This window comes from Octodon degus, unplaced genomic scaffold, assembly GCF_000260255.1.
Source record: "Octodon degus isolate 3935 unplaced genomic scaffold, OctDeg1.0 scaffold00017, whole genome shotgun sequence".
NCBI lineage: Eukaryota > Metazoa > Chordata > Mammalia > Rodentia > Octodontidae > Octodon > Octodon degus.
The window spans coordinates 10,128,131-10,153,214 of record NW_004524593.1 but is presented as its reverse complement, the minus strand read 5'-3'; the positions used below and the strand labels follow the sequence as shown (position 1 = coordinate 10,153,214).

General features: G+C 47.5%; 1 protein-coding gene across 4 annotated transcripts in view; it reads left to right on the top strand.

The window, feature by feature from the left end:
* The window catches only part of Kif26b (kinesin family member 26B), a 512,864-nt gene that overhangs the window by 414,217 nt on the left and 73,563 nt on the right, over positions 1-25,084 (top strand). For all 4 annotated transcript variants that reach the window (XM_023710227.1, XM_023710226.1, XM_004626828.2 and 1 more), the window contains 3 exons: positions 18,107-18,313; positions 22,805-22,898; positions 24,155-24,417. In XM_023710227.1, the coding sequence (XP_023565995.1) occupies positions 18,107-18,313; positions 22,805-22,898; positions 24,155-24,417 (564 nt within the window). The remainder of the gene's footprint in view (positions 1-18,106; positions 18,314-22,804; positions 22,899-24,154; positions 24,418-25,084) is intronic.

Here is a 25,084-nt window from a genome sequence, read left to right as displayed (position 1 = left end):
AAAAAAAAAAATCTGTTTTGTTAAAAAGAGCCTTGGTGGTCATTAACATCATTCTGTATTTGTGAAAATTTCTCCCTGTAGGAATTGTGGCATGTCATTTCTGTCAGTGAATGGGCATTAATTGAGGAAACGTGCTGTGAGCCTTTGTGAGAAACAGCTTTTGTTTGGTCTGCCCCTGAGGTAGCTGAGGTACACTCCTCCTGGCTGTGTTTCTTCGGCTGTGTGGGTTAATGACTATCTTAACCATTAAACAGAGATGCTCTAAGCAATGTTGCTTAACGACTGGGAACAAACTCTTTTACAAAGTATGCCTTATTGGAGAAGGCCCACACTACAATATGCCTGCCCAGTATTTAATATTTACCAGCTTCTTCCTCTCTATGCCACCTGCACTCTGTCTTTTGCCAATAGGCTATATCAAAAAAGCATCTTCTTCTTTCCTCCTATCCTTCAACAACAGCCCTGCCCACAACCTAAGAGAAACTTGGAAGATAACTCCTTAGAAAGTGGTGTATCGGTCAGGGACCTAACCAGACAAAACAAGTATCACACAGAAAGGAAGGTTTTTTGTTTGTTTGTTTGTTTTTGGTTTTTTTTGGCAGAACCAGTGATTGAACTCAGGTCCTTGCGCTTGACAGGGAAGCGCTTATTCCACTGAGCCATCCCCCCAGCCCCCAGAAAGGGAGGTTTTGAAAAGAATTTTGTAAAGAGATCATTTACCAAAGTATAGATAGGGCATAGAGAGGGCTGGGAATAGCAGGGTGCCAAGGACGCTCACCTCTCTGGGCGCCATGGAGAGTGCAAGGGGTAGAGAGAGAGTCTGGAAGCCACAACAGAAAATTGGTTACAGAACTCAGCATGGTCTTTAACATAGTCCTCCTCATTTCCTGGGACACACAGACATCCTTGCCTGCACCTGCTGCCGACTCTTTGCTTTTGGAGGAATCCAGCTTCCTCCACCTTCTCCTCCCTTATCATTTTCCATCCCAGTTGGTGTCCTTCCATTCTATGCCTATGATAATGAATAGAAGAGCAGAAGGTATTTCAGGCTTTCTCTTCTGCTGCTGACAGCATAAAGTTTTTTCTGCTATTAGACCAGGGACAAGGTTTTGTCTTGACTTCATTTCATCCGTTTTCCTCAGAAGGAGTCATCTTTCTCAGAAGCCCCTGTGTGACAGAATTTTGGCTGTGTGAGACACAGGGACATGGTTATAACTTTAGCCCACACACCAGCCAGGTGATTGGATTTCTCACATGGAGGATCCAACTGAACACACATACCCTTTGGATGTCAGCCCTTTGAAGCATTTTAGATCACACTTAGTTTCTCCTTCAGATATGCTATCCATATCCAGGAGACCTGAAAGAGTTGATTGTACCTGAGGAAGTATCCTTAAACTCTCTTTGACCTGTTCAAACTAAGAGTTACTGGGTTTTGTTGACCAGATCGAAGCAGCATTGGGTTTTGTTACAGATACATCCTTGAGCATTGTAATGATGGAAATAGAAAGGTAGATAAATCGATTAATTGATGGATGATCAAAATCTGTGTGTAAATTTGTTCTAAAGGATGGGTTCCATTTGCTTTGTGGCATCTGTTCTCTTTTCTCTTACCTTGACCAGTATTCAGGGCATGGCTTCTTCTGGCGCCCTGGCTAACTGAGCTTCCAGTCCCAGGGGACTTCACTTCCTGTAAGACTCTCCAGGAATATAGGGCTGGGAATGGACCTCCGTGACATGGTGCCTGCCTGGCAAGTGCAAGGTCCAGTCTGATTCTGAGTCTGATTCCCAGTACCACTAAGTTAATTAATTGATTAATTAAGACTCTCCAGCCATAGTCTCATTCTCTGGCTCCCTGGTAAAAAGACAGAGGCAGGAGGAATGGACATTGCCCTGGCTTTACCACATTGAGCTGCTGAACTGGGTACATCACTTTACCTGTTTAGGCCCCAGCAAATACTTCTGTGAATACAACAAGTGCGTAGTAGCAGTTCCTACCCAAGAAAACAATACGGAGTAACTTAGTTATTTTGCCAGGACTAAAGTCTTATTGTAACAGTTATATCCAGGCAGCTACTGAGTCTTGGACAAGGGTCTTTATGGCCTCTGGAAGTCAGCTCTGTCAGATGCACAGGGAAGCAGGACGCTGAATTCCATGCTCTTCGGTGCCAGCCCTCCTTGTGTCTGCTGAGTGATTAGCAGGTTGTTCTTACGGAGGGGGACACAGGCTGTGAATCTACAGTGTGCCCACCAAGGGGGTCATTGTATTTGTCAACCTGTCTATAAACTACACAGTAAAGATTTGAATAATAGAGCAGAACAGTTTCAAAGGACCTGTTACAATCTATCAAGTCAACAATGTACAATTTTAGAAAATCCCTAAATACAAATTTACACAATTTTGAGTTATTTTATGACTTATCAGACCATTAATCTAAATTTTAAAGTTCCTTATTATATACTTAATCATAGCTTGTGCTTGTTTAAAAAGTACTAAAATATGTTTCAGCATGCTGAACCATAACATTGCAAGGAAGAAACAACTTCAGAGAGATCCATAAAACTGGCCAAAGTAACCATAAATATGTTCACTGTAAGGATCTGCTCTGCATACAACTTATATGCGATAGGTTTGGCTTGATATAAAGGACTTATGTATGTCCCCTGCCTTGTCTTCCCAGGTAGGCAGTGGTGGCCGGGGGGGGGGGTGGAGCAGGGCACAGTGTGTAGAGCTAGAGTTGGGTATGAATCCTCTTTCTGGTACTTACTTCCTGTGAGACTGTGGAAGCCATTTTGTTCCTTTGAACAAATAAAATGGCCCCCTTAGAGGACACAGAGTGAAGCCATCAGTAGATGCAGGTTGAATGTAAACCACAAGCAAGAGCAGAGACTGAACATGAGGGTCGCCAGCACTTTCCTAGAGGCCTCCCTTGCACTCTTGAATAAAACCCTCTCATCCCGCCCCCACTTTCCCTCAGAGGAAACACTGGCCAGAATCTATTCACTTCCATCTCTTTTGTAAATCCAGACATTACTGCACAGCTTTGGCCAGTCAGTCTGACTACCATTTTCTCTCCTTTCTCCCCCTAATGATATAGGTAGAAATCTGAGCAGGTTACTTTTCAATCACTTCCAACTTGTGGTCTAGTTTATCCCTACTTATTGAGCACTCTTCGCTTTAGATCTCCTTTCATTTCGAGCACTTTCTCAGGAAAGATAGGTAAGATTCAGGCTTTCCATCAAGTCAGTCCTGCTTTTGCAAACTAAGAAACAGTGCTTTTGCTTGCAGCTTAACTGTCATGCATAGCTGCCAAATCTGAATAGCAGTTCCAGGCTTGCAGCCAGTTCCAGGTTTGCAGCTCTCTTGGGTCCTACCCACATGCCTGCACTCTAAACTCCATCTTCTATAAGGAATGCATTGTAGTCTGGTCAGCTCCGTTTTCAAGGGTGAAGGTTTCTTATCATGAATGAGAGTTCATTGAATCAACTCATTCTGAGTGGAGGTCACCAGAGCCCTGTCCAGTGCTGCCAAAGGGTCCTTCACCATCTGAATTGTGCTGAGGTGGATGGGATCATACTAAGATCTCTGTTACCTAAATGAGCTACAGGATGGATCTGGGTTATGTCCCCCTCCATACTTGTAGCATGTGAAAACTGAAAAAGCTATTTGGAGCATCACCATTGTCTACCTACCCAACAAAGCCCAATTCTGCATCTCTGCCCTGCCCAGTGAAGTACAGGTTTTTAGGACAATTCCGTCAATTTCAGGTTTCCTTCTGGATGAACTGTGACCTAATGAAATTATCTGAAGGCTCCTACTTTCAAGAGCTATTATCTGGGCTGGGGGGACAGCTTAGTGGTCTAAGCACCTGTCTAGCAAGCACAAGGATCCAGGGTTGATCCCCAGTACTGTGTACTGTGTTGGCCCTGGAACCCCAGGTGTGCTGAGCCAGCCACCAAGACTGGGTGTAGTGGCACACACCTATAATCCCAGCACTGGGAAGGCTGAGACGGGAGACTCAATAAGAGTCTGAGCTGTGTAGCAAGACCCTGTACCAAATAAATAAACAAAAGATTTTTAAAAAGAACTATTTTCCATTTGAAATCAATATTGACCATCCTACAAAACCATGCATGCTTATTGGTTCTAGAAATTATGAAATGAAAATGCTAAACATTATCTTCAAACACTTACTGTCTCCCACCCGTATGTATCTCCTACTTACCTTCGTGCACACACACACACACCCCTACTCTTGTGATCACACTCACCCACACCTTTGTGTTCATGTGTGCACACACATGTGCCCAGGTACACACCACTTTAATGCCAGAAGAGTGTTTTCGAGACCTGTCCATGGATGAAGTCGGGGCCCTCGGGCTCCAGTTACCCTCAAACTTCCACTTCTGGACATAGCTGCCTTGAGAGCCAAGCCTTCAATACAATGAGCTTTGGGGGACACTTTTGGATCCTGACCACAAGAGAAGTGCTTCGAGGATGTGGATGACCTGCCTCCTGGATTGTGATTCTCCAGGTGTGGTCCTCAGACCAGTATAACCCACATCAGCAGAAACATATTGAAAATGCCCATTCTCAGGCCCTGTGCTGGCCACTTCAACCAGAAGTTCTGGGAGAGAGTCCAGTGATCTGAGAGTCAACCCTTACATAGAACCCTTTTTCTTGAGTAAGGAAACATGCACTCCCCTGTGTGTGCCCACGAAATGAACTCCCTGCAGTTTATAGCTACTTAAACAGAAATGTGTCCAAGGAGTCCAGATTGGGAGGTCAACTGCCTTATAAAGTTTACAAAGTAAAGAATTTGTGCTATCCATGCATGCCGGAACACAGCTGTAATCCCAACATCCAGAAGGCTGGGGCAGGAAGATTTTGATACTAGGCTGGGCAATTTAGTGAGACCCTGTCTCAAAATAAAATTTTGGAGTTTTGTTTGTATTTGTTTGGAGGCTGGAAGCTGGAAGCAGTGGCCCACATCTGTAGTCCCAACACTCAGGAGGCTGACACAGGAGGATTGCCAAGAATTGGAAACCAGCCTGGGCTACATAATGAGTTTAAGGCAAGCCTGCACTATGTAGCGAGACCCTGTCTTGAAAAACAAACAAGGCTAGGGATGATGCTCAGCACAAAGGCTGTGTTCTGTCTCCAGGGCCACAAGCCAAGAGCTGTGCTGCAGGGTGTGTTGGTGCATACCTATAATCCCAGCTACTCAGGAGGCTCTGGCAAGAGAATCTAAACTCAAGCCCACCCTAGGAATTTAGTAAGACCTCAAAAAAAAAAAAAAAACTAGAAAGGGCTGGGGATGTAGCTTAGTGCAGGTCCAGAGTTCAACACCTCCCCCATACTGCATAAAATAAAAATGAAAAGAACCAGTGCTGCCACTGTTGTGCAAGGGGGACCTTGACTGCCTGGAAGTATGGATCAGAGTAAATATGGCGTGGTGTACCGTCAGTGAGCCAGGATACAGGAGCCCGAGCTGCAGTTTCTCCTCCACTGCAGAATAAAGCGATGTTTCCCTATCAGCTCTCTGGATACAGCTGGGGTACTCCGCCCTGAGGCTAGAACAGAGCAGTCTACATTCTGAGGCTCTGTGTCCATGACAGTAAGACAACCTTTCTCGTGAGTTCTGAAGCAGATCTGTCTTTGCTTCTTTCCTTAAATCTAAATATTTTGCTACACTGAGCTTTCCTAGGTAACAGAGAGCACGTTGCTCATCAGCATTTAATAAATATTTATCCATCAGTTGCCTGATGTGTTATCCTTCACGTCAAGTTCCATGGCTGCTCCTGGCACTCATGCATGTGTAGCCCGTAGACTCCAGCCTCTGCAGTCGTGTGTGTGTCGGCTACGCAGTCTCTTGGGGAGACTCACAGGTCAAGGCATCTACGCATTAGAAACGTCATGCCCTCAACGTGCAAGGCGGGGCCAGGGCTATAGCTCATGGCACAATACTTGCCAGGCAAGTGCAAGGCCCTGAGTTTGATTCCTATACTTTACCACCCCCCCCCCACCCCCGCCAAATAAAGTAAAAACAGAAGTGTGAGCAGAATGGTTTCATCCTTAACTTCAGAACCACCGCTGCCACCACCACTGGAAGAATGTTGCTAGCAGAGGTGGAGAAATCAGGACCTGGGAATGCCCACCATCTCGCTTCTCTGTCCCTCCAGTGCCTCCTCAGTGCCCAGATTAAGTATATGCTTTTTAGTTTAAAAAAGAACTCCCCATACTGAGAATTTTTCATGTATTTTACCAGGTGAAGTTCTTCTCTGTCCTCCACTCTGCCCACCCTAACCCACTTATGACTTATGAGAAGCACTCCCTGCACCCTTACACGTGCCAGGCTCTTCTCTGAGAATGTCACATGCATTTTCTCATTTAATCTTGAAAACAACTTCTATCATGGGGAGGGTTCTCTGCCATTTCCATTGTACTGAGGAGGAAACTGAGGTGTGGAAAAACTAAGTACTTGCCCCAAGGTGGCAGGGGCTGCTTGCAGATTGGGCCGCACAGCTCACTCTGCCCTGTGTGCTCTGCCCTGCCTTCAGGGACTTCCTGATCTTTATTCATATTCTAAGTCCCATCCATGTAATCTACAGCAAACTGTTTTGCCCCTGCTACCAAAGTGGAAATGCCCATGTGGGCCCCCACTGTACCCTGGCATGGCACTGTTGTCTCCCGCTGTGTTATACCTGGGTTTCTGTCTCATTTGGTAAACTGTAATCCTCACAGACATAGCACTAGCTTTTAAATTGTGTATAATTCTAGAGCCTTTCACGGCACCTGATCCAGATTAAAGCTACTTAACAGGGATACTTAGTGAAGGAGGGAATGTACTTCTGGATGGGATGTTTGTCCTCTGTACTCGTTGCAGGGGAGGGACAGCCAGTAGCCTGCCCAGAAGAGCCACGACCATCACTCTCTCTTCTAGACCAAAAATTTTAAGTCTTGGACAAGATGAACCGTGCACGGTACTCCAGTTAGGGAAACTGGAAATATAGGAGGGCGGTTTGTGGCTTCATCAAGGAAGCAAGCCCCCACAACCCCTCCTTCAGCCAGAGTCCAGAAGCAAAGGCACACAATGGGGACAGCTTGTGGTGACAGCGCCTCATGGTGGTGACCATGGGCACAGCACTATGTGAGGCCTCCATCTGCATGGGGCCTTTGAGGAATGCTTTTCCATGCAGTGTGGTCAACCGAAAAAGTACCTTCAGGGTCCCAGCGAAGTTAGCTTCCATAATTCGGCAAGGTGCAGCAGCTAACCATTCACGCCAGCGCAGGGAAAATGTTTCTGATGTTTCTTTCAGATGCGGCGTGCTAGGGAGGCTTTGGGGTTCTCAAATGCAAGTGTCAGCTTTCTCAAGCAGGTGCCTTTATTAAAGGTGTGCAGAGCCCCTCAGCCACAGAGAGAACGGCCCTTTCTGAGGCCACCCCTGCAGCTCCCGTTGCACAGGCAACGGGGATTAGCATGGCTGGGACCTGAGCATACACCTTTTGGGATAATGTTTTTAGTTCTTTAAAAAGCACACCAGAAAAGATTGTAAGTAAATATCACATTTACTTGGTACTTTCTCTCTAACCTCTACAGATCCTGTATATACACACACGCACACACACACACACACACACACACACACTTGTAGATAAACACATCTTCCCAATAATCCTTCTGTATTAGAACTTACCATTCTGCTGTGAACTGGTTTCCTACTGTCAGCAAGGGCCCCTCTGCCTTGGCAGAATGAAGGGAATTAAGAGGACAGAAAGGCGCTTGGCCTGCGGGAGGTTGCAAGAGCATCTCCTTAGTGAGGGGCCTCTCCTCCTCCAGCTTCCCGCAGCCCTGTCTCTTATCAGCACATCCTCACCCTGGCCCGCAGGCTGTCCCTTCCCATCAGATGGCCACAAATCCCTACAGGTTGGCAACAGTAAGCGTGGGGCTTGCCTCAGGTTGCTTTGTTCGAAGCCTAAAGCTTGAAAGTACAGGAATTCTGCCTTGGCAATATCAGCGTCCGCCTTCTGCTCATGTGCAGACTCCACTAGTACTCCATCGTCTGGGCCTTTCTGTTGCTGTCCTTCATCACGCCCTGGCGTAGAGGGCTATGCCAAGTGTGCGTCCAGTGTGGGCCCGGCGGGTGGAGCAGGTACACTCCTGAGTAAGGGCCCTTTCCGAGGAACTGATGCAGAAAGACCTGGGCTCACTGTTGCTGTAGTGAACTTCCTCTTCCTTGTGTATTGATGAATAGGAATGAAGCTGTGTAAGATCAAGGGTCCAGAGACTTGGATTCTGATATGATTTCCTTGTTCCTCCTCCTTTACTCCCTCTCTTCCTTTCTTTTAGCGGGGGGAGAACATAAGCATGAGGAATTTGGTGCAGTGATGCATTAAGTATATGCCAGGCTTTTGTGAGCATTCAGTGTAGCAAGAATCCTAAATTTTGGTTGGGAGTATTATGGGTTTCTAACAGTTGATCCAGAAGATTCCTCTTGTGCTTTTTTCTTGCTGGGATGTTTCCCTTGACTTCTAATTTTCTTTCACTGGAACTAGGGCTGCAGAGTTCCAGGCTGAAGAAGCAGCCATCTCTGAGCGTGTGCCTGCCCTGGGCTTCTCTAAAAAGGGGCTCCCAATGGACTCAGGCCCCAGTGGACCCTGAGGGAGCACCTAGTCTCCCATCACCCTTAAAGACCGCAGAGGCCTTTGCAGTGAACACTGGACTCCAGTGACAGCAGTGAGAGGCCGTGTTGATATGGTGGCCTTCAGGTCTATGCAGGCCTCGTTCAGCAATGCTACTTCCAGGAATAAAATTTCCTTTTGGGTGGGTGATACACACATGTAATAGAGTTTAGGAACTGACCTAGATGGTGTCCTGATAGGGCAGTTTTACAAAGAGAATGGATGGAAGGGATTCGTGCCCAAAAGATACAGACCTAATAATGAGGCTGCCTGGGTTGTTGCCCTTTTTATTTTAGATAGCTACATTGTTTATTATGTTGCTTAGCCAAATTCCATGATAGACCTGGTAGCTGCTGTTTGTAGACTGACTCCTGACTGAGTTACGTGACTTATTTCAGAGTTCTGGGTTTTATTCACGTAGGTCAGAGGCCAGATGCAGCAGGATATTGAAACTCTTAGCATGAGGAAGAACCTGGCAAGGAGGTACACAAGACTGTAAATCAAAGTCATGATGGGGAGCTGAAGTTCACCCATTTATCATAAATTGGGCTGCAGAAAAGAAAAACAAGTTTCCCTCGGTTCTGTTGCTTCCCAGGCCAAACAGCAGTCCTTTGGTGACAGACTAGTCAGCCACAGCAGATGCGGCATTTCTGGAGTGGTTGCTGAGTAACGACAGATCTGTCATTTAGCCCCTTGGTTGTAACACATGAGCAAGCTTTAGTGGAAAATGGGCCTTTTATTAACAATAAGTGCCCCAATCCAAACTGAAAACATCTGAAAGACTAAATTAAGGAGTACCCACTGCTGTTTCAAAAATTACTTCCGCACTATTTTATCTCTTGACTAAATGTTTTCTGTTCCTAACCACAATCGTTTTCTCTACCCGATATTAAAGAAAAAAATTATCCAGTTGTCACTCATCTAGTGTGTACCAAAAGTCAGGCAGAAGAGAGGAGGAGGGGCAATTAGGAGGCTTCACCTTCACCTTGGATGACCTTGGGGAAGCATCGAGTCCACCCCCACTTTGTGGACAGAAGACAATGGACAGTGACTGTAGCGACAACATCCCTGAAGCCCCAGGTTGAGGTGGCTAAAGGAAGGCGGCGAGTAGTGAACATCTGTCAGATCCTGGGGGAAATGGGCTCCTGGGACACCTCGGCTCCTCGTGACTTGAGTTCAGTGTGATAGGAACTGTTACCGATTGAGGACCCGTTTTGCGCCAAGTGCTTAGTATGAGGATTTGCTTAATAGTCATGTGAATCTTTTAGGAAATGGATACTGAGCAAGGGTTTGTCACCTGATGCCCATAGAACCCAGTACTAAGGCACCCATTTTGGCAAAAAGAATCTCTGTATTGCATGCTCAGTTGACAAGGAGGGCGGGATCTGTCTACTCAGATCTGCCTCCCCAGTCTATTGCTATCAGGAGAATTTATAGCAGAGGAGAGGGGAGAAGCTGCTTGTTGATTGGATGGGGGGAGAGAGGATCTTGCACTCAGGGAAAAGAGGTCACCACACCTTCTGCAGGGCTGTACATTTCTTTTCAGGGAAGTTGTGTTCTTGGGGGCAGGAGGAGTGATCAGGGAGTGTTTTGAGCTGGTGACACCAGATGGTAATTGACCAGAGGAGCTGGATGCTTCTGTACAAGTCCATTCTTGAAAAGCCAGTTCTAGACTGCCCTCAGGTTGACTCTGCAGACTTCCATAAGGACAGCTTGGGAACTCTGCATGGAGGAATCTGTGTCCCATATGTCTTCACCTCAGCCAGTTTCCAAAGGGTCTATTTTCTCTGTTTTATAAAAACTGTACTTAATGATTCTACGTTCATGGTCACATGGATACCAGGAACCAGGACCTGTCTATCCTCATGTTCTTTCTCGTAGACTCAGTAGACTTGACTCATCATAAAGTGTGTGACAGCCTTTAGCTCCCTCAATGACCACTGCAAGCCTGCTAGGCCAGCGCACTGGTGAGGAGCGGTCTATAGATGTAGTGCACACACAGTTAAATCTCCTGTCCAGGGAAACACACCCCTGAAAGGTCCTGCCAGAACTGAGACCCAGGATCCGGCCTCAGTGTTCCCCACGTCCCAGGCTATACTCCATGTAGGTCACAGACAAGAGACCATGACAGCGAGTGTCATTGGTGTTGGAGTGGGTGTACGAGGGACCTCAGACTCCCACACCCCCCTTCACCTCAGACCTGAGGAGGCCTGTCTTAGGACGTGTCTTTACACCAGCTCATGCATCTAAAATTAGTTCCCTAGTAGAATGAGCTAAGAGATGAAGTGTTTTCTAAGTAGGCCGCTGTGAGAGTCTAGTCCTGTCTGACAGACCGGCCCTGAAATGTGACTGACTGCGTCCTCAAGCCTGGCCATCTCCCTCCCGAGCTTGCTAATTGGTCTGAGGGACCCTGCTCCCCAAGGCTACCCAGCCATTAGTGAAAGGGCCTTTTCCCTCGGTTTGGAGTCCCCTCCCTTTGCACTGCAGTCCCTTGCTGGGCTTGCCTGGTGACAGATGCACATTGATGAAGAGCTTCAGGGAATTTTCTAACCCCCTGTGCTCCCCAAAGCACTATTGAGTGTGTCTCATTATCGGGCTCCACTCTCTGGTCTTACACATGCTTCCCTCACACTTAGCCCTATTGTGCCACCACTTGTCACATCTCCCAGCCCAGCCTTTAATAATGTAAATCTCCCTTCTCTGATGCTACTGATGCTTATTGTTTGCTGTCTGGCGCCCCATGAGCTCACCTACTGGCACCTCTAGGAAGGCAGCTGCCCTGGTGCAGCGACTGGCTCTGCTCCACCCCTTCTGCCCCACAGCTCTCAAGCTCCCTGTGACCCAGGACCTGGGACACTTATGGCCAGAGGAGCGAGTTCTGGTCCTTGCCAGGCAGTTGTCTTGGACACCTCACTGAAGTACTCTGAGACTCTGACTCCTTAAAGGAGGGATGGTGGTCATGGGAGTTCTATTCCTTAGTAGGCTGCTGTGGGGGAACCAAACAGAAGTTACATAAATTAGAGAAAGTCCTTTGTAAACTGCATGATTTATACAACCAATAAAGAAGCCAGGCCATAATGCCGATGGTCAGTCAATTGATTTTGTCACCCCAGAGCAGGTACTGTCCCCAAATGGGCTCAGAGTGCACTGTGGTCTCCCATTGTTTCCCTCACTCCCTCTAAACTTGTCCTTGGCTCTGGATGTCACCCTTTGATTCTTTTTAATCTATTATATAGGATTATGACTATATTTTTTTTCAAAGAAATTTAATTTGGTTTTGTCCTATAACTAAACTGTGCCCAGAAACTCTAGGGTCCCCTCAGGTATGGATTTGTAATTCTCTAATAGTAACTATGGCTTGATGGCACAAGGGCTTTGTAAGATATAGCTAGAACTTCTTGTGAATTTAGGGATTGCAGCCTCCTTGTTCTGCCCTGTAATTCCTGGTAACAGAGTTATAATTGCTCAAGACTCTGACACCTTTACCACTTGGAGACAGCTCCGCTCACCACTTCACCACCGGCGCAGAGATCGTTACTGTTTGGGATACAATCTCTGTGGATGCCTTTAAAAACCGCTGGGCCCTTTCAGTCATACACAATCATAAATATCTTCCTTTGGGAAAAGTAATTTGAGATCATTTATAGAAATTTTACCAGGCAAGTATTTAAACCTTCTCCTTTTATAAAACCTGATTTTAATTGACTTCAGCAGCACCGTCTGTCTGCCCTATCAGAGGAAGCAGCACTTTGGGCGAATAAAAAAGGGAAAGGAAAATCTTATTTATGGAGTTCAATATGCCAGCAGTGGGTTAGCAATATAATTTTACGCCGTATTGTTTAAAGAGAAACGCATTCTTTTAATAATGGCTGGGAAATTGCACCCTTAACCTTGCAGTGAGTTTTCAGAAACTGGTACTTTATCAAAATCTTTTATGATATATTTGTCAGACTGTCATAGCATGGAAAGATGCAGAGGCTTGCCAGATTTCCTGGTGAATCTGAAAGATGAGTGTGTTGAGGAGGAATACTGAAAAATGTGCACTGTTTAGTTTTCCTGGGTCTCTAATCATCTCACTGAGAGAGGCTGGGAATGTTCCTAAGGTGTCTAATGTACCACAGGCAGACAGCACATCCATCACACTGCCTGGTCAAGAAAGAGAGTAGGGGTGGAACAGGAGCAGTCCTGCACTTGGCCTGCATGTGCTGAGAGCAGATTTGCATGGACTTCTCACCTGCACAGAAAATGCAAGCAGCTCATATACCCTTTAATTTCAGTGGAAGAAGAAGGATAGTGGTTTGGTTTTTGTCTGATGGGTGTGTGTGTGTGTGTGTGTGTGTGTACTCGTGCATGCATGTGTTTAATTTCATATTAAATTTTAATATTAAACCTTGGAGAAGGTTTCTGTTGCTGTTGATTTGATTTAGAAAGTCTATGTTATGCCAGTGACCAGAAGAAAATGAGTCCAGCCCTTCCTGTTTTCCTTCCTTCCTTCCTTCCTTCCCCCCTCTCTCTTCTACCCTCTCTCCTTCCTTCTTTCCTCCTTGCCCTAGAATAATACTGTCATCCCTTGTAATCAATTTAGTCCCAGTACTTCCCACAAATACAAAAATCCCTTATAGAAAATGGGGCAGTATTTGCATATAACCCATGTACATCCTTGTGTACACTTTCAAATCATTTCTCAATGAATTATAATGCTTAATACAATGTAAATGCTGTGTAAATAATTGTTACACTATATTGATTAGGGAATCACAACATGAAAAAAAATCAGCATATTTTCAGTAGAGACTCAGTTTCTTTCCCAAATGTGTTCAATGCATGGTTGGTTGAATTTGAGGGTGCGGAACCCCTGGGCACAGAGGCCAGCTGTGCTGCTTTATGTCTGTTCGCTGCTGTATGACTACTTTTATCTCTTGTCTTCACATCTGCCCCTCAAGGGAGCTAGCACACCAGGCCCATCTTAGGGATCGGGACACCAGAGCCCACACAGTGACTCAGGTGATATCTGGGTTGGATCCCAGGCCTGGCCCAGGTCCACTGTGGTGCCCGTCCCCCCTGTAGCTAGAAGGAAGGAATGGCACCTGTTGGAGACAGTGAACTCTTGTTCTCCCTGGAAGGTTTTCCCTCATAGCTGAATCCCATCCAGAAATATGTGGAAAGCAGGCGAGGCTCCCTGCTCTACCCCGAGGACGGTGTGGCCCTGCTTCTCACCATCCACCTTCTCTGCTCAGGCGGGGCCAGGCATCCAAGCACCATCTTCCTTCCACACTGCCTTGCTCCCCCGAGAGGCTGAGAGGGTGCGATGAGGACCCCTGCAGCCTGCGCTGGCTGTGAGAGCTCAGCATCCGCACCATGGCCACTGGGCTCCCTGAGGGAACCAGGATCGGGTGGAGTCAGTCACTAGTTGGCCCTGGTTTAGAATCCAGACCCCTTGGTTTAGAATCCTATCTGACAACCTCATGCTTTTGCCCTCTTTCCCACCATTACTGTGGGAGAGTGTTCACCAAGCTATCTCATTCCCTCTGATTCATGCTAGAGAGCAGTTTCCAGATGTGTTTGAGGAACTTAAGAATAGATGTGGACAGCTTAAGGACAGAAAATTCTAAGACTGCTGAGATCGAGACAGAAATGGTCCCAAGCGGTACTTCTGGCTGGGTTGATCCATCTGCATCTTGGCCAGTTTCTACTAAACTGATTTTTAGAAGTCAGTGTAAAAGAAGTTAAATTTTAAAAGTGCAAAAGAGTTGAAAGATGCTGGTGGTTGGTATAACTCTGTAGCCTGTGACCTTTCAGAAGAAAAAAAACTACCTCATCTTATTGTGCATTGATTGTGGCCAAGACGCAGTCAGAGGATCACAAGGGAGCTCCACAGCGCTCCACGTGGGATGACTCCTCCCCTCCTCCCAGGCCCTCTGCACCCTTGTGATCTTCTTCTGATTGGTGGGGGTCCTTCAGACGGTCATATGGCCAAAAGCCTTCCTGAATCTTACAGTTGAACAAAAGCCTTCACAGCTTCTGGGTAGAGAAACAAAACAGCAGTGAGGAGTCTTGCCTGGCCCGCGCCATGCTGTATTCTGGGGCCAGCCAGGAAGGGCTGCCTGCCTCCAGGATGAGCAGCAGTAGCGACGGGTGATTACAGGCCCACCTCTCATTAGCCGCCAATAAAGCCGGGCGGCGGCCAGCAGCCAGCTCCGTGTCCGTGGGGTGTTTTTGCAGTTCAGGAGCAAGGCGGCCTCACCTGGCTTGGCGAGTGGCTCACAGTCCCTTTCTGTCTCCATCTCACGATGCCTTCCAGAAGGAGGTGCTGAAATGATTAATGAGCAGGACAGAAAGACAACTGCTGCCCACAGCAACAGCTGTCTCGCACCAGCCCCTGAATAATTAGACAAGTGAGACAAAATGGGGTCCCAACCAGCAGGGCCTTTGGCACGGAAGTGCCGGTCTCCACTTGTGTGAATCAGGGAGTCAGAGCCCCCACATGGACTGTCCTTTAGCTTCCTGGCCCCCACTCCCCTTGTCTGCCTGTGGCCTGGAATTAGTGACTGTCTTCCGGATGCTGAGGCTGAAGAGAAGGCTGCACATGTTAGGGGCAGCCAGAGCCTCTTCGTGGAGCAGTAGGGAGGGCTGGGGTGGAAGTCGCTGTTGCCAAGAACCTAACAGTGTTTGTAACAAAAGCAAGGACTCCTGGCAAGAAGTCTGAGGGACTGTCTTGATCATAAGTGGTGTCTCCTAAGCTCTTTAATCATAGAGGATTAAGCGGGAAGTGGAGTGCTGGACTAGAGGAATAATGACACAAAAGAGGCGAAGCTGAAAAACCCAATTTCCTCCTTTATTTAAATGACTGGTGAGGTAAAGAGTGGAGTGTGGCATTTCCCCCTGCTCCAAGTTTGATGGGCTTTACGGGAACTGCGCATCTCCTGGGCCAGACCCAAGGCTGGGATCTTCAGCTGGTCTACAGAAAACCAACCTCAGGCCTGGTGCTTCATTAGGATGCAGGAGCAGTCTCCCCACAGTAATGGCTCCCTAATTCCACCCTTTCCTCCCAGCTTCTCTTTGTGGCATAGCTCATATTTTACATTCAGCACTTCAAGTCACTCAGGAATGGCATGCAAAATTGAGAGAGAAAAAGGCAGTGGGCCGTGTGGTTCCATCAGTTCTGCCTGGCATCACATCATTCTCGACCTGTGCTGTGCCCTGCTTGGCTAAGAAGAGTCACTTAGACAAAGCCCAGAGGCCCCAGCCACCTCCTCAAAGTAGCAGCGGGAATCACAGCTCATATCCCACCTCCTGTGTCACTGGGGCAAAGGGATACAGAAGAACACAGCCAGAAGTGGATGACAGAGTCTCACTGAACGACAAAGGAAGGGAAATAGATTATGCAGCATCCAATGGCTGTGAAAGTCCACTTTTTCCCAGTGGAAACTTGCCAGCCCCAGTTCTTAGTAACCACCCCTACCTCTAGTGATCCCCTGTGGTATCTTGCGTGTGATTCATGGTACCCAGAGTTTGAGGGAGGGAATTCTAAAAAGCTTATCATGAACACCATCATTGGAAAATACTAAGACATCAGTACCCAAAGGGAGAGAAAGAAGGGAGGGGGGAAGAAGCAAACAGGAATTGAGCACCACCTAGTACACAGTACTGTATTCAGCACCTCTTATGTCAACTCACTGAATTTTCCCAACGGTCCCCTAAGACAGTCCTAATCATTCCTGTTATACAGATGAGAAAACTGAGGCTGCAAGTTCAACTCTTTGTGAGAGGCAGCCATTAGCATGATGGGAAAAGTGTGGGCTTTTGAAGTGGATCGGAACCCACTCTTACCACCCACTGGCCCATTGATTCAGGGCAAGTTATGCGCATTTGTTTCCTGCTCTGTAAAATCTGGACAAGTGTGCCTACATGCTGGATTATGGGAGGATAAAATGAGATAATGGAGCTAATAGCACAGCTCTGGCACACAATGGACCCTCAGAAAATGGCAAGTATCATTCTATGACCTCACTGTGGGCGTGTCAAGATTGGTGCTCTGAGAAGCAGCTTCCTCCTGCCTTGGGCACACTCTGCTGTGACACCTGACCTTAAGGTCCACACTGGAGTATTGCCCTGTATGGACAGGCACAGCCAGGCACAGTGCTGGATACCTAACGAGCCTGGTGGCCTTGGAATTCTTCATGTCGTAGTCTTGTACACTGCAAATGAATCACCGTGCCTCCTCAGAAAGAGCTGCGATCAGCAGGAGGGTGATTTCACTTTACCAGGCACAACGTATAATATTCTCTGAATATTGCTGTATGTTTGAGATACTTCTTCAGCAACTCCTTTCCCAAAATTTACAAGATGGAGATTTCATCAGGCCTGACAACTGAATAGGCAGAGAGGTCACGAGTTTAAAATAATCCTCATGCATACCTTCGCAATTTGCCTAATTACATTCCTGAAATTATGCATCTGCATGCCCCGTGACTCCCCTGGGCATTGTGTCTTTGCACCACTCATGCCTGGCACAGAGCTGCCACAGAGTAGGAGGTCCCCACCCCACGTGGGGATGACCTAGCGTCAAAGAGCTGGAATAGAGCAAATGCTGGCCTCTCCTCAGGGCACAGCCTCCAGAGCTGCATGTGGCTTCTCCTTGGCTACTGTTCACTATAGGACCCCGCAGCGGGCTGGGTATTTCTGGGAGCACCATGCCTAGCCATGGGGCCGGGCTTCGTAGTTCGCGACCACTATGGGTGTGCTTGTTCCGTGACTCAGAGGCTGGGTTAAAGGGCGTGGGTTCTGTGCCTACTGAGATGCGCTTGCATCCCTGAAATGCCTACTTCTCCGGGCTCACTTAATGGCATCCCAGATAACACTGCAAACCAGTCTTTTAGCACTATTGCCCCTTGGAATGCATTTCAAATGCTGGCCATTAAAAACAGGCCCCCTCGCAGACCCTTAATGATGACACTAATAACTGTGGATTTTTGTCACCCAGAGTCCTGATGAGCCGAGAAGGGGAGTAAATTATGTCACTAACTTTTATGTGCATGGTTTATTGATCTTTGAGTTTCCAGGGGACTACACCAGCTCCTAGAGCCTGACAGTCTAGATTAGCTTTTCATCTATGTAATTGGGCCACTGGAGCACAGTTAATTTTTAATTTTTATTAATAGAAAGACAAAGAACATGATGTGCTATCTCTGTATTGAGATAATGAACATATCAAAATACTCTACCTGGTAATTATGACTAAATCGTCTTTCTCCTGACCCAGCAATGATTTAGGTTACTAATTCATCCAGATTTTCATCATAATGTATCATGAGAAGGTACAGTGCTGTGTATTTATATCACCTACAGATCTGAGCATGCTCCATCATCAGCTCTCCGGCTGCACTAATCCACGTCGTTTCCTGTCTTTCTCTGTCTTAACAGGTCAAAGTCATGCTTCGCATTTGTTCCACTTTGGCTCGTGATACCTCAGAGTCCAGCTCTTTCTTAAAGGTGGACCCACGGAAGAAGCAGATCACTTTGTATGATCCCCTGACGTGTGGAGGTCAGAATGCCTTTCAGAAAAGAAGTAACCAGGTTCCTCCTAAGATGTTTGCCTTTGATGCAGTCTTTCCACAGGATGCTTCTCAGGTGGGTATAGCACAGCCCCTCCCCCCAGATCAGGCAGGGCTGACAGAAGAGAGTCTGTTTATTCTCTAGGACCTGTGAGCCGTTGTCCTCTGAGCACTAGGACAGATCCATTCTCCACCCTTACCTTGAGCTCCATCAAATAGTCCAGTCCTTCTGGGCTGCTGGATCGTGCCTTGGGAAGGTCCATTGTGCTGGGATTTCAATGAAGTATATTCCTGGGGAAAAGGCAGAACAGGCAGTCAGAAGCAGAAAGATAGCAGGCACAATTAGAGGTTATGGGAACAGCTACAACTATGTGGTCTGGCCTTATATACTAGATATATAGATATAGATATATAGATATAGATATAGATATAGATATCAATTAGCTGTTGCTGCTTTACAAATCACCTTCCAGTTCAGTGCTTAAAACAGCAGACATTTGTACTGCTTATGGCTCAGCCAAGCCACCCTAGCTAGGCTCTGTGATACGCCATAGGTTGTGTACACAACTCTGCGGTTCTTGGCTGGCTGCTATCACATGGTTAGAGACTGGCTGGCAGTAAGCTGGTCTAGAACGACGTCGGCTTGGTCCACTGGTGTCTCTTGCAGGCTAGCTTGGACTTGCTCCTGTGGCAGTGCCAGGATTTAAGCATGAGGCCTCTCAAGGCTGAGGCCCAACACTGATACAGGGTCACTTCTGCATTCTATTGACCCAGATTCAAGAAGTGGGAAGAAAGTCCTTTTGATTGGATGAGTGGCAAGGTCACACTGCGAGAAGAATGTACACAAAGCAGGGTGGAGACTGGGGGACATTTTTGCTAATCATCTACTAATATAATTTTGGGATGATTTGAGGTCTGCGGTGTCATGATTTATGGACCTCAGGCAGCCAAAGAATGGCAGACAGAAACTACACATTTCAACGAATGTGGTCCCCTAAAGGGGCACAGAGCAAGGCCTGCTCCTTCAGGAGATTGAGGACTGGGGACGTGCCAAAAGTGTGGGACTGATTAATTGCAGAAATTACTGCACAAGCCAGGACTGGGGAGGTAGCTTAGTGGCACAGCATGTGTGTATCATCTTCAAGGCCCTGGGTTCAATCCTCAGCACCGAAAATAAACACAGACTTACATAGAGATAAGCCAGGGCCTCTGCTTGTAGTGGCCTGCTTTTCCTGATTTGTGCTATCATCTACCTGTTCCTTTCTCATAAATTCAGGTTAGCATGGTACCAAATAGCCTAGAGCTAAATCTGAGAATGGCAGTACCAATAGGTACCATTTGCAACCTGTTAATTTCTTCCATGTTGCACCTAAGCATAGGATGTAATGATGTTCACAGGGTTCCCCATATCAGACCACAGACAGATACAGCGTATTATAGGCTCCATTCATTAAGAAGTTGAGCATATGGTTTCCCCAGAGAGTTGGACCAGGAGAAGGGAAAGTACTTTATGGACAGGTTCTATGGTTTGTTCATTTTAGTTCTTGTGTTGTACCACCCAATGGGCCCAGTAGTTTAAACCTGACATTGGGTCTAATAAACAGCTTACAAATAATTTAATTAACACAACTAAAACTTTTCAGAAGCAAATATTGGTAAGTTGTGAGAATTCCAAAGCAAACCCTAAATTAAGCATGGACTATTAATGAGTTTTAGATTTATTCTAGGAAAAGGAACCATTTTTATTGCTAGTCTGTGCTTACTTTTTGCACTTGGTTCCCAAGCTCAGTATGCTCACAATTATAGCTTCACTCATTTCAAAATGTTTTAATTTGTTCAGATGCCCAATATTCTAAGTTCCATATAAATTTAGATCTTTTTTTTTTTTCCAGAACCAGGGATTGAACTCAGGTCCTTGCACATGCCAGGGAAGTGCTTATTCTACTGAGCCACCTCCCCGGCCCCTAAGTTCCATATAAATTTGTGGTTTTTCAAGAAGTTTCATAAAAGTCACCCAACTGACTCCTCCTAGAAGTCTGTAAGAAGGAAGAATTCACTCTTTTCATACAATAAAAAAGGGAACTGAGATGCAAGGGATTAAGTGCCCAGTTCGTGTTCCCTGTCCTGGGCACATGTCATCCTGGATTCTCCCATTAATCTTTCTGCATCCTCCTCAGGATGGTGTATCTTTGACCTCCTGTTACTATGTCCACTGTTTCCTAGCAGTGTATCCTTGGGCGAGTCACGCACTCAACCTCTCTGGGCCTCCACATACTCACTCATCTTTCCAGGAGAAAATAGACAAAAGTTGCCTCACTGAGTTGTGATTCATTGAATGGACATGCATGAAGTTCCTAGAACAAAGACAGGGACATAGCAAATGATCAGTAAATGTTAGTTAGACCAATAAATGCTACTTTATCATTATATCAGCAGTGTTATATGTTGATATTAGGCTCCAGGGCATGGCCGGCTCAGCGGCACAGAATGAGCACCTCTGCACCTCCACGCTTGGAGGACAGAAGATTTTGCTCTCAGGTCCTGGTCAGTGGAGCAGCGGCCACCAGGCAGGCATGAGCTGTGCTTTCCTCCCAGTGCCAAAGCCCACCTGCATCCCAGAGCTCAGCAAGGATTAAAACAGTGCTTGTTCTTCCTTATGACCTTAAAGTGGCCTCAGAAGCCACTTGGTGCCCACTTTTCGGACTGACTCCTGCTGGGTCCTCCTAAGGCAGGAATAGTAGTTGGAGGGACTCCAACCTGTGGGTGAGCAGAGCCTCCAGGTAGATTTGGCACTGCCCAGGAAGGCTGCTCGCTTCTCTGGGACCCCCGGGAGAGGCAGCAAGTAGCTTCTGGGGGCTGTGCTAGCCCTTGAGAAACACCAGTGGACAGAACACTGACCACTCCTGACAGGTAGCCTGGCAGGGACTCTGCAAGCGTTCACTCCTGCGTCCCCTGCCCCCTCCTTGTTTACAGGTGACTCAGTGGAGGTAGTGTGGCCCATGCACAACTAGGATCCTCCTTGGTAACATCAGACACTAATCCTTCTCTGTATGACTCAAGGTGGATTTCTTGTCCAAGGAAGCCAGTTCAGAGGTTCATTGGGTCATTCCATCTCCCCGTTTTGCAGAGGCGCCTCTGGAGAGTCCTATCAAGATTCTCCAGCCGCTGCCTCAGGCCTTAATGTGCTCCTTGCCTCGGTTCTGGGGGCTGCAAATGATCCTGTGGACCCCCAGTAGCCCTGTCTTGCCATCCTGTGAGGAGCCCCTCGCAGAGCTGCTGAGACGACCACCCTGGAACAATTCACGGTTGTTGGGAGTGTGGTTTTTCAGTTTCAGTTTGGGAGAGAAAATTGATTTCCAAATACTTAGATTCATTGTGCTGCTGAAACCTGCAGCTGAATAACTACATTCATCACTGAGGCTGCCGGTCCAGAGCGCACTGGGAGGCCCATTGCTCTCAGAGCTGCCGAGGCCCAGTGTCTGCACGCTCTCAGCACTTCCCCAGGCTCAGCCCCGAAACAGAAACGAAGGCAACGGGACACAGAGTAATTTCATCCTCCTGCTGCTGTGAAAGTCCCAGATGCTAAGCAGAGAGACATTTCCCAGATCACCCAGTCTGCTGCACAGAATTCACTGAATCCCTATTGTTTGCAGAGCTCTGTGTTACTGGATGACGGGGGTACAAGACGCCCCCACAGCCTGTGGCTCCAGTCTAAGGGCTTAATAACCAGGTTGGGGATGAGACCCACACAGGCTGAAGGCCTTTCATTCGCCACGTACTGACGAGCGGTTGAGATTATATATGCTGAGTGAATGTGTAGAGAAAAAAGAAAAGGCTGGTTTGGAAAAGAGGAGGACATAAAATGAAACAGAAAAGACCAGGGGAAAAAGCGGACGCACACCACGACCCTCCTGCTTATGTTAGAACTGCAGAGTTTCTCAAGGACCCTGGCCTGCTGTGGCACGTCACCTTTATCCCTCTGCTAGTCTCATCCGGTCTGTAGACATGTGTGTGTGTCTGTGTGTCTGTGTCTGTGTGTCTGTGCGCCTGTGTGTCGTGTGCCGTATGTGTGTCTTTGTGTGTGTCTATGTGTGCATGTGTATGTGTGTCTGTGTGTTTGTGTGTCTGTGTGTGCGTGTGTGTGCGCGAGCGAGCGTGAGTGTGTGTGTGTGTGTGTGTGTGTGTGTGTGTGTAGGGAGGCTCTGATTAGCAGAGCACAAGTAGACAGCTGCAGTGCCTTGTCCAAGAGCCCAGGGCCGCAGGTGAGGGAAGGGAGTGCGATCTGTGAAGACGCCCTGTCCTCCCACTGCAGCCTGCGCCTGCCTGCTCTACGGGCACAGCCACTCGGCCCCACGTGGGACATCCTCAGCTAACATGGGCAGTTTTCAGGCTTGCAAGGGGCAGAAGGTATCTGAGATCTGGTACTCCAGGGCAGAGGAGTACCCGTCTGAGAACGTGATGACACCGGGACCCTAAGCCACTTCCAGGCAGGCTCACTTGTGCACTGTTAATGATGACTCAACTGTGCAACCTGTTCACTGCTCATGTCTCCTCTTGTGTCTGGCAGGCTGAAGTGTGTGCTGGGACCGTGGCAGAGGTGATCCAGTCAGTGGTCAATGGGGCCGATGGCTGCGTGTTCTGCTTCGGTCATGCCAAACTGGGTTAGTGAGAGCTGTGCTTCTTCCTCCTGCTTGTTGACTTCCCCATCTCTCCATCATGCTTCTGCCCCAGCCCAGAGGCCCCGACAAGAGGCAGGGCTAAGATTCACAGGTACTGCACTGCACGGTCATGAGCAACCCAGACTGCGTGCTGTAAGTGGGCACTGTGCGTGTAGGACAGACTTCAACTACAAGAGATAGACAAGGTAGGAGCAAGGTTGTTCTGGGTCAGGAATAGCCAGGTCCAGATCTGGGAAACATCACTTGATCCAGGTCAGAGGTGAGCCTAGAAAGCAAGCAGGAAAATTCATATTTCTTAAGGGGCTCTTTGGGAAGCAGACAGGGCTACTTGTCCCCATCCTAGAGGATTTGGGTTGGTGATGGAGCCAGTGGAAAAGCAAGAAATGCAACCTCCAAACCCCTCGGCACAGTGCAAAGACCTGCCTCGGGGAAAGCAGGCAAAGTTGTCTTTACTGCCTGGTGGCATCCAAGTGCTGCCACAAATCCTCCTGTGCTGAAGCAGCTGGGAAAGGAGGTGGTAAGACACCCAAGCAAGGGCCTTGGTGAAGCCCTCTCACCACCCTTTGTCCTGACCTGGGGCTGGCTAGCTGCTTGTCCTATGTGCCTGAGAAGCTACCACTGTAAGTTTGAAAGCTGTCCCCTGGCAGAGACTGCACCAGAGTTCTTGCATGGGACCCAAAGGCCAGTTCTCAGCCAGGACAGAAAGTCCATGGCATCTCTGTCTCTTCCTTCTCCCCCGCTATTTCCTTCTCTTCTTGATCTCAGATCAAAGCAGGGATCCAAATTTTAATGGAATTTGCCCATGCTATAAAAATATACACAGCATTTAACTTGAGAAAGGATATAAAGTATGAGTATATGGATTTAATCTGTGGGGTGGCTATAAAAAGCACAATAATTGTGATGAAAAGTCCCTGCCTTCCCACTCTGTGTGAAACAGTTGTAGGCACTGGGTAGCCTGGATTCATCTTGTTGTTTGTTTGGGCTCTCACATTCTGTGATGTAGCCATTTCATCATGAAGACTAGGAAAGGCTTCATTTTTTTTTTTTTATCATTGTCAATTGCTTCCTGGTTTGGTGGTTTTTAACTTGGCTTTTAACTTGACTTCACTCCTTTTCTTCCCTTTCACCCATATCCCTGTGCCTTTCCTCTGCTTCTTTGTCATCTGTGTGTCTGACTCTCTAAGACGTTGTCACAACTCTCCAGCCCTCTTTCTGTTCTTCCCTTAACCTTGCAGGAAAATCCTACACCATGATTGGGAAGGACGACTCCATGCAGAACCTGGGCATCATCCCCTGTGCCATCTCTTGGCTCTTCAAACTGATCAATGAACGCAAAGAAAAGACTGGGGCCCGTTTCTCAGTCCGGATCTCAGCTGTGGAGGTGTGGGGGAAAGAAGAGAACCTACGGGATCTGCTCTCTGAGGTGGCCACGGGCAGCCTGCAGGATGGCCAGTCCCCAGGCGTGTACCTCTGCGAAGACCCCATCTGTGGCACGCAGGTGAGTGACTCCGCAAGCGTGGTCTCCCGGGTGGCTCATCCCCCACATCGGAGGCTGAGGCAGCGGAGCCACACAAACACAGGCATATGAGTGTTTACTTTAAAGTGGACTAGAACTTCATGCCTGCAGCTGCGGGGCCATCTGCTCACCCAACCTAAATATTTGTACCTGGAATCTAATTGACAATGAGCAGGAGCCACAACTGTCATAGCATTTGGGGAGAAACTGAATTCACTTTCTTTATGCCCCCCCAAAAGGCGCAATCTTTCTTTTGTTTAACAACAAACTGCAATATTTACTGCTCTACACAAATAGCTTCAGCCATTACTTGGGCTGTTTATGGCTCTATAAACTGTGTTTCTGGCACTGGTTTACAGCCGGATTAACAGTGCTGTAGGAAAAACTAATAACCACTTTCTAATTAGAACCATGATATAATTGCTGGAGCTGTGGAAGCCAAAAGAAGCTCTAGTTTGCTTTTCCAGGTTGTTGCACCTCTTCTGGGGCTTTCCTTTGCTCTTTAAGAGTAGGTGCAGTATGGACTTGGCCACCCTTATTCATAGCCGGGACAAGCAGTCTGCCAGTGTCCTGCAGTAGGCCTTATTTTCTGCCTTTTAAAGAGGCGCCCTTTTTTTCTGCTGGGAGTTCAGATTGCTAAGTACTGCCC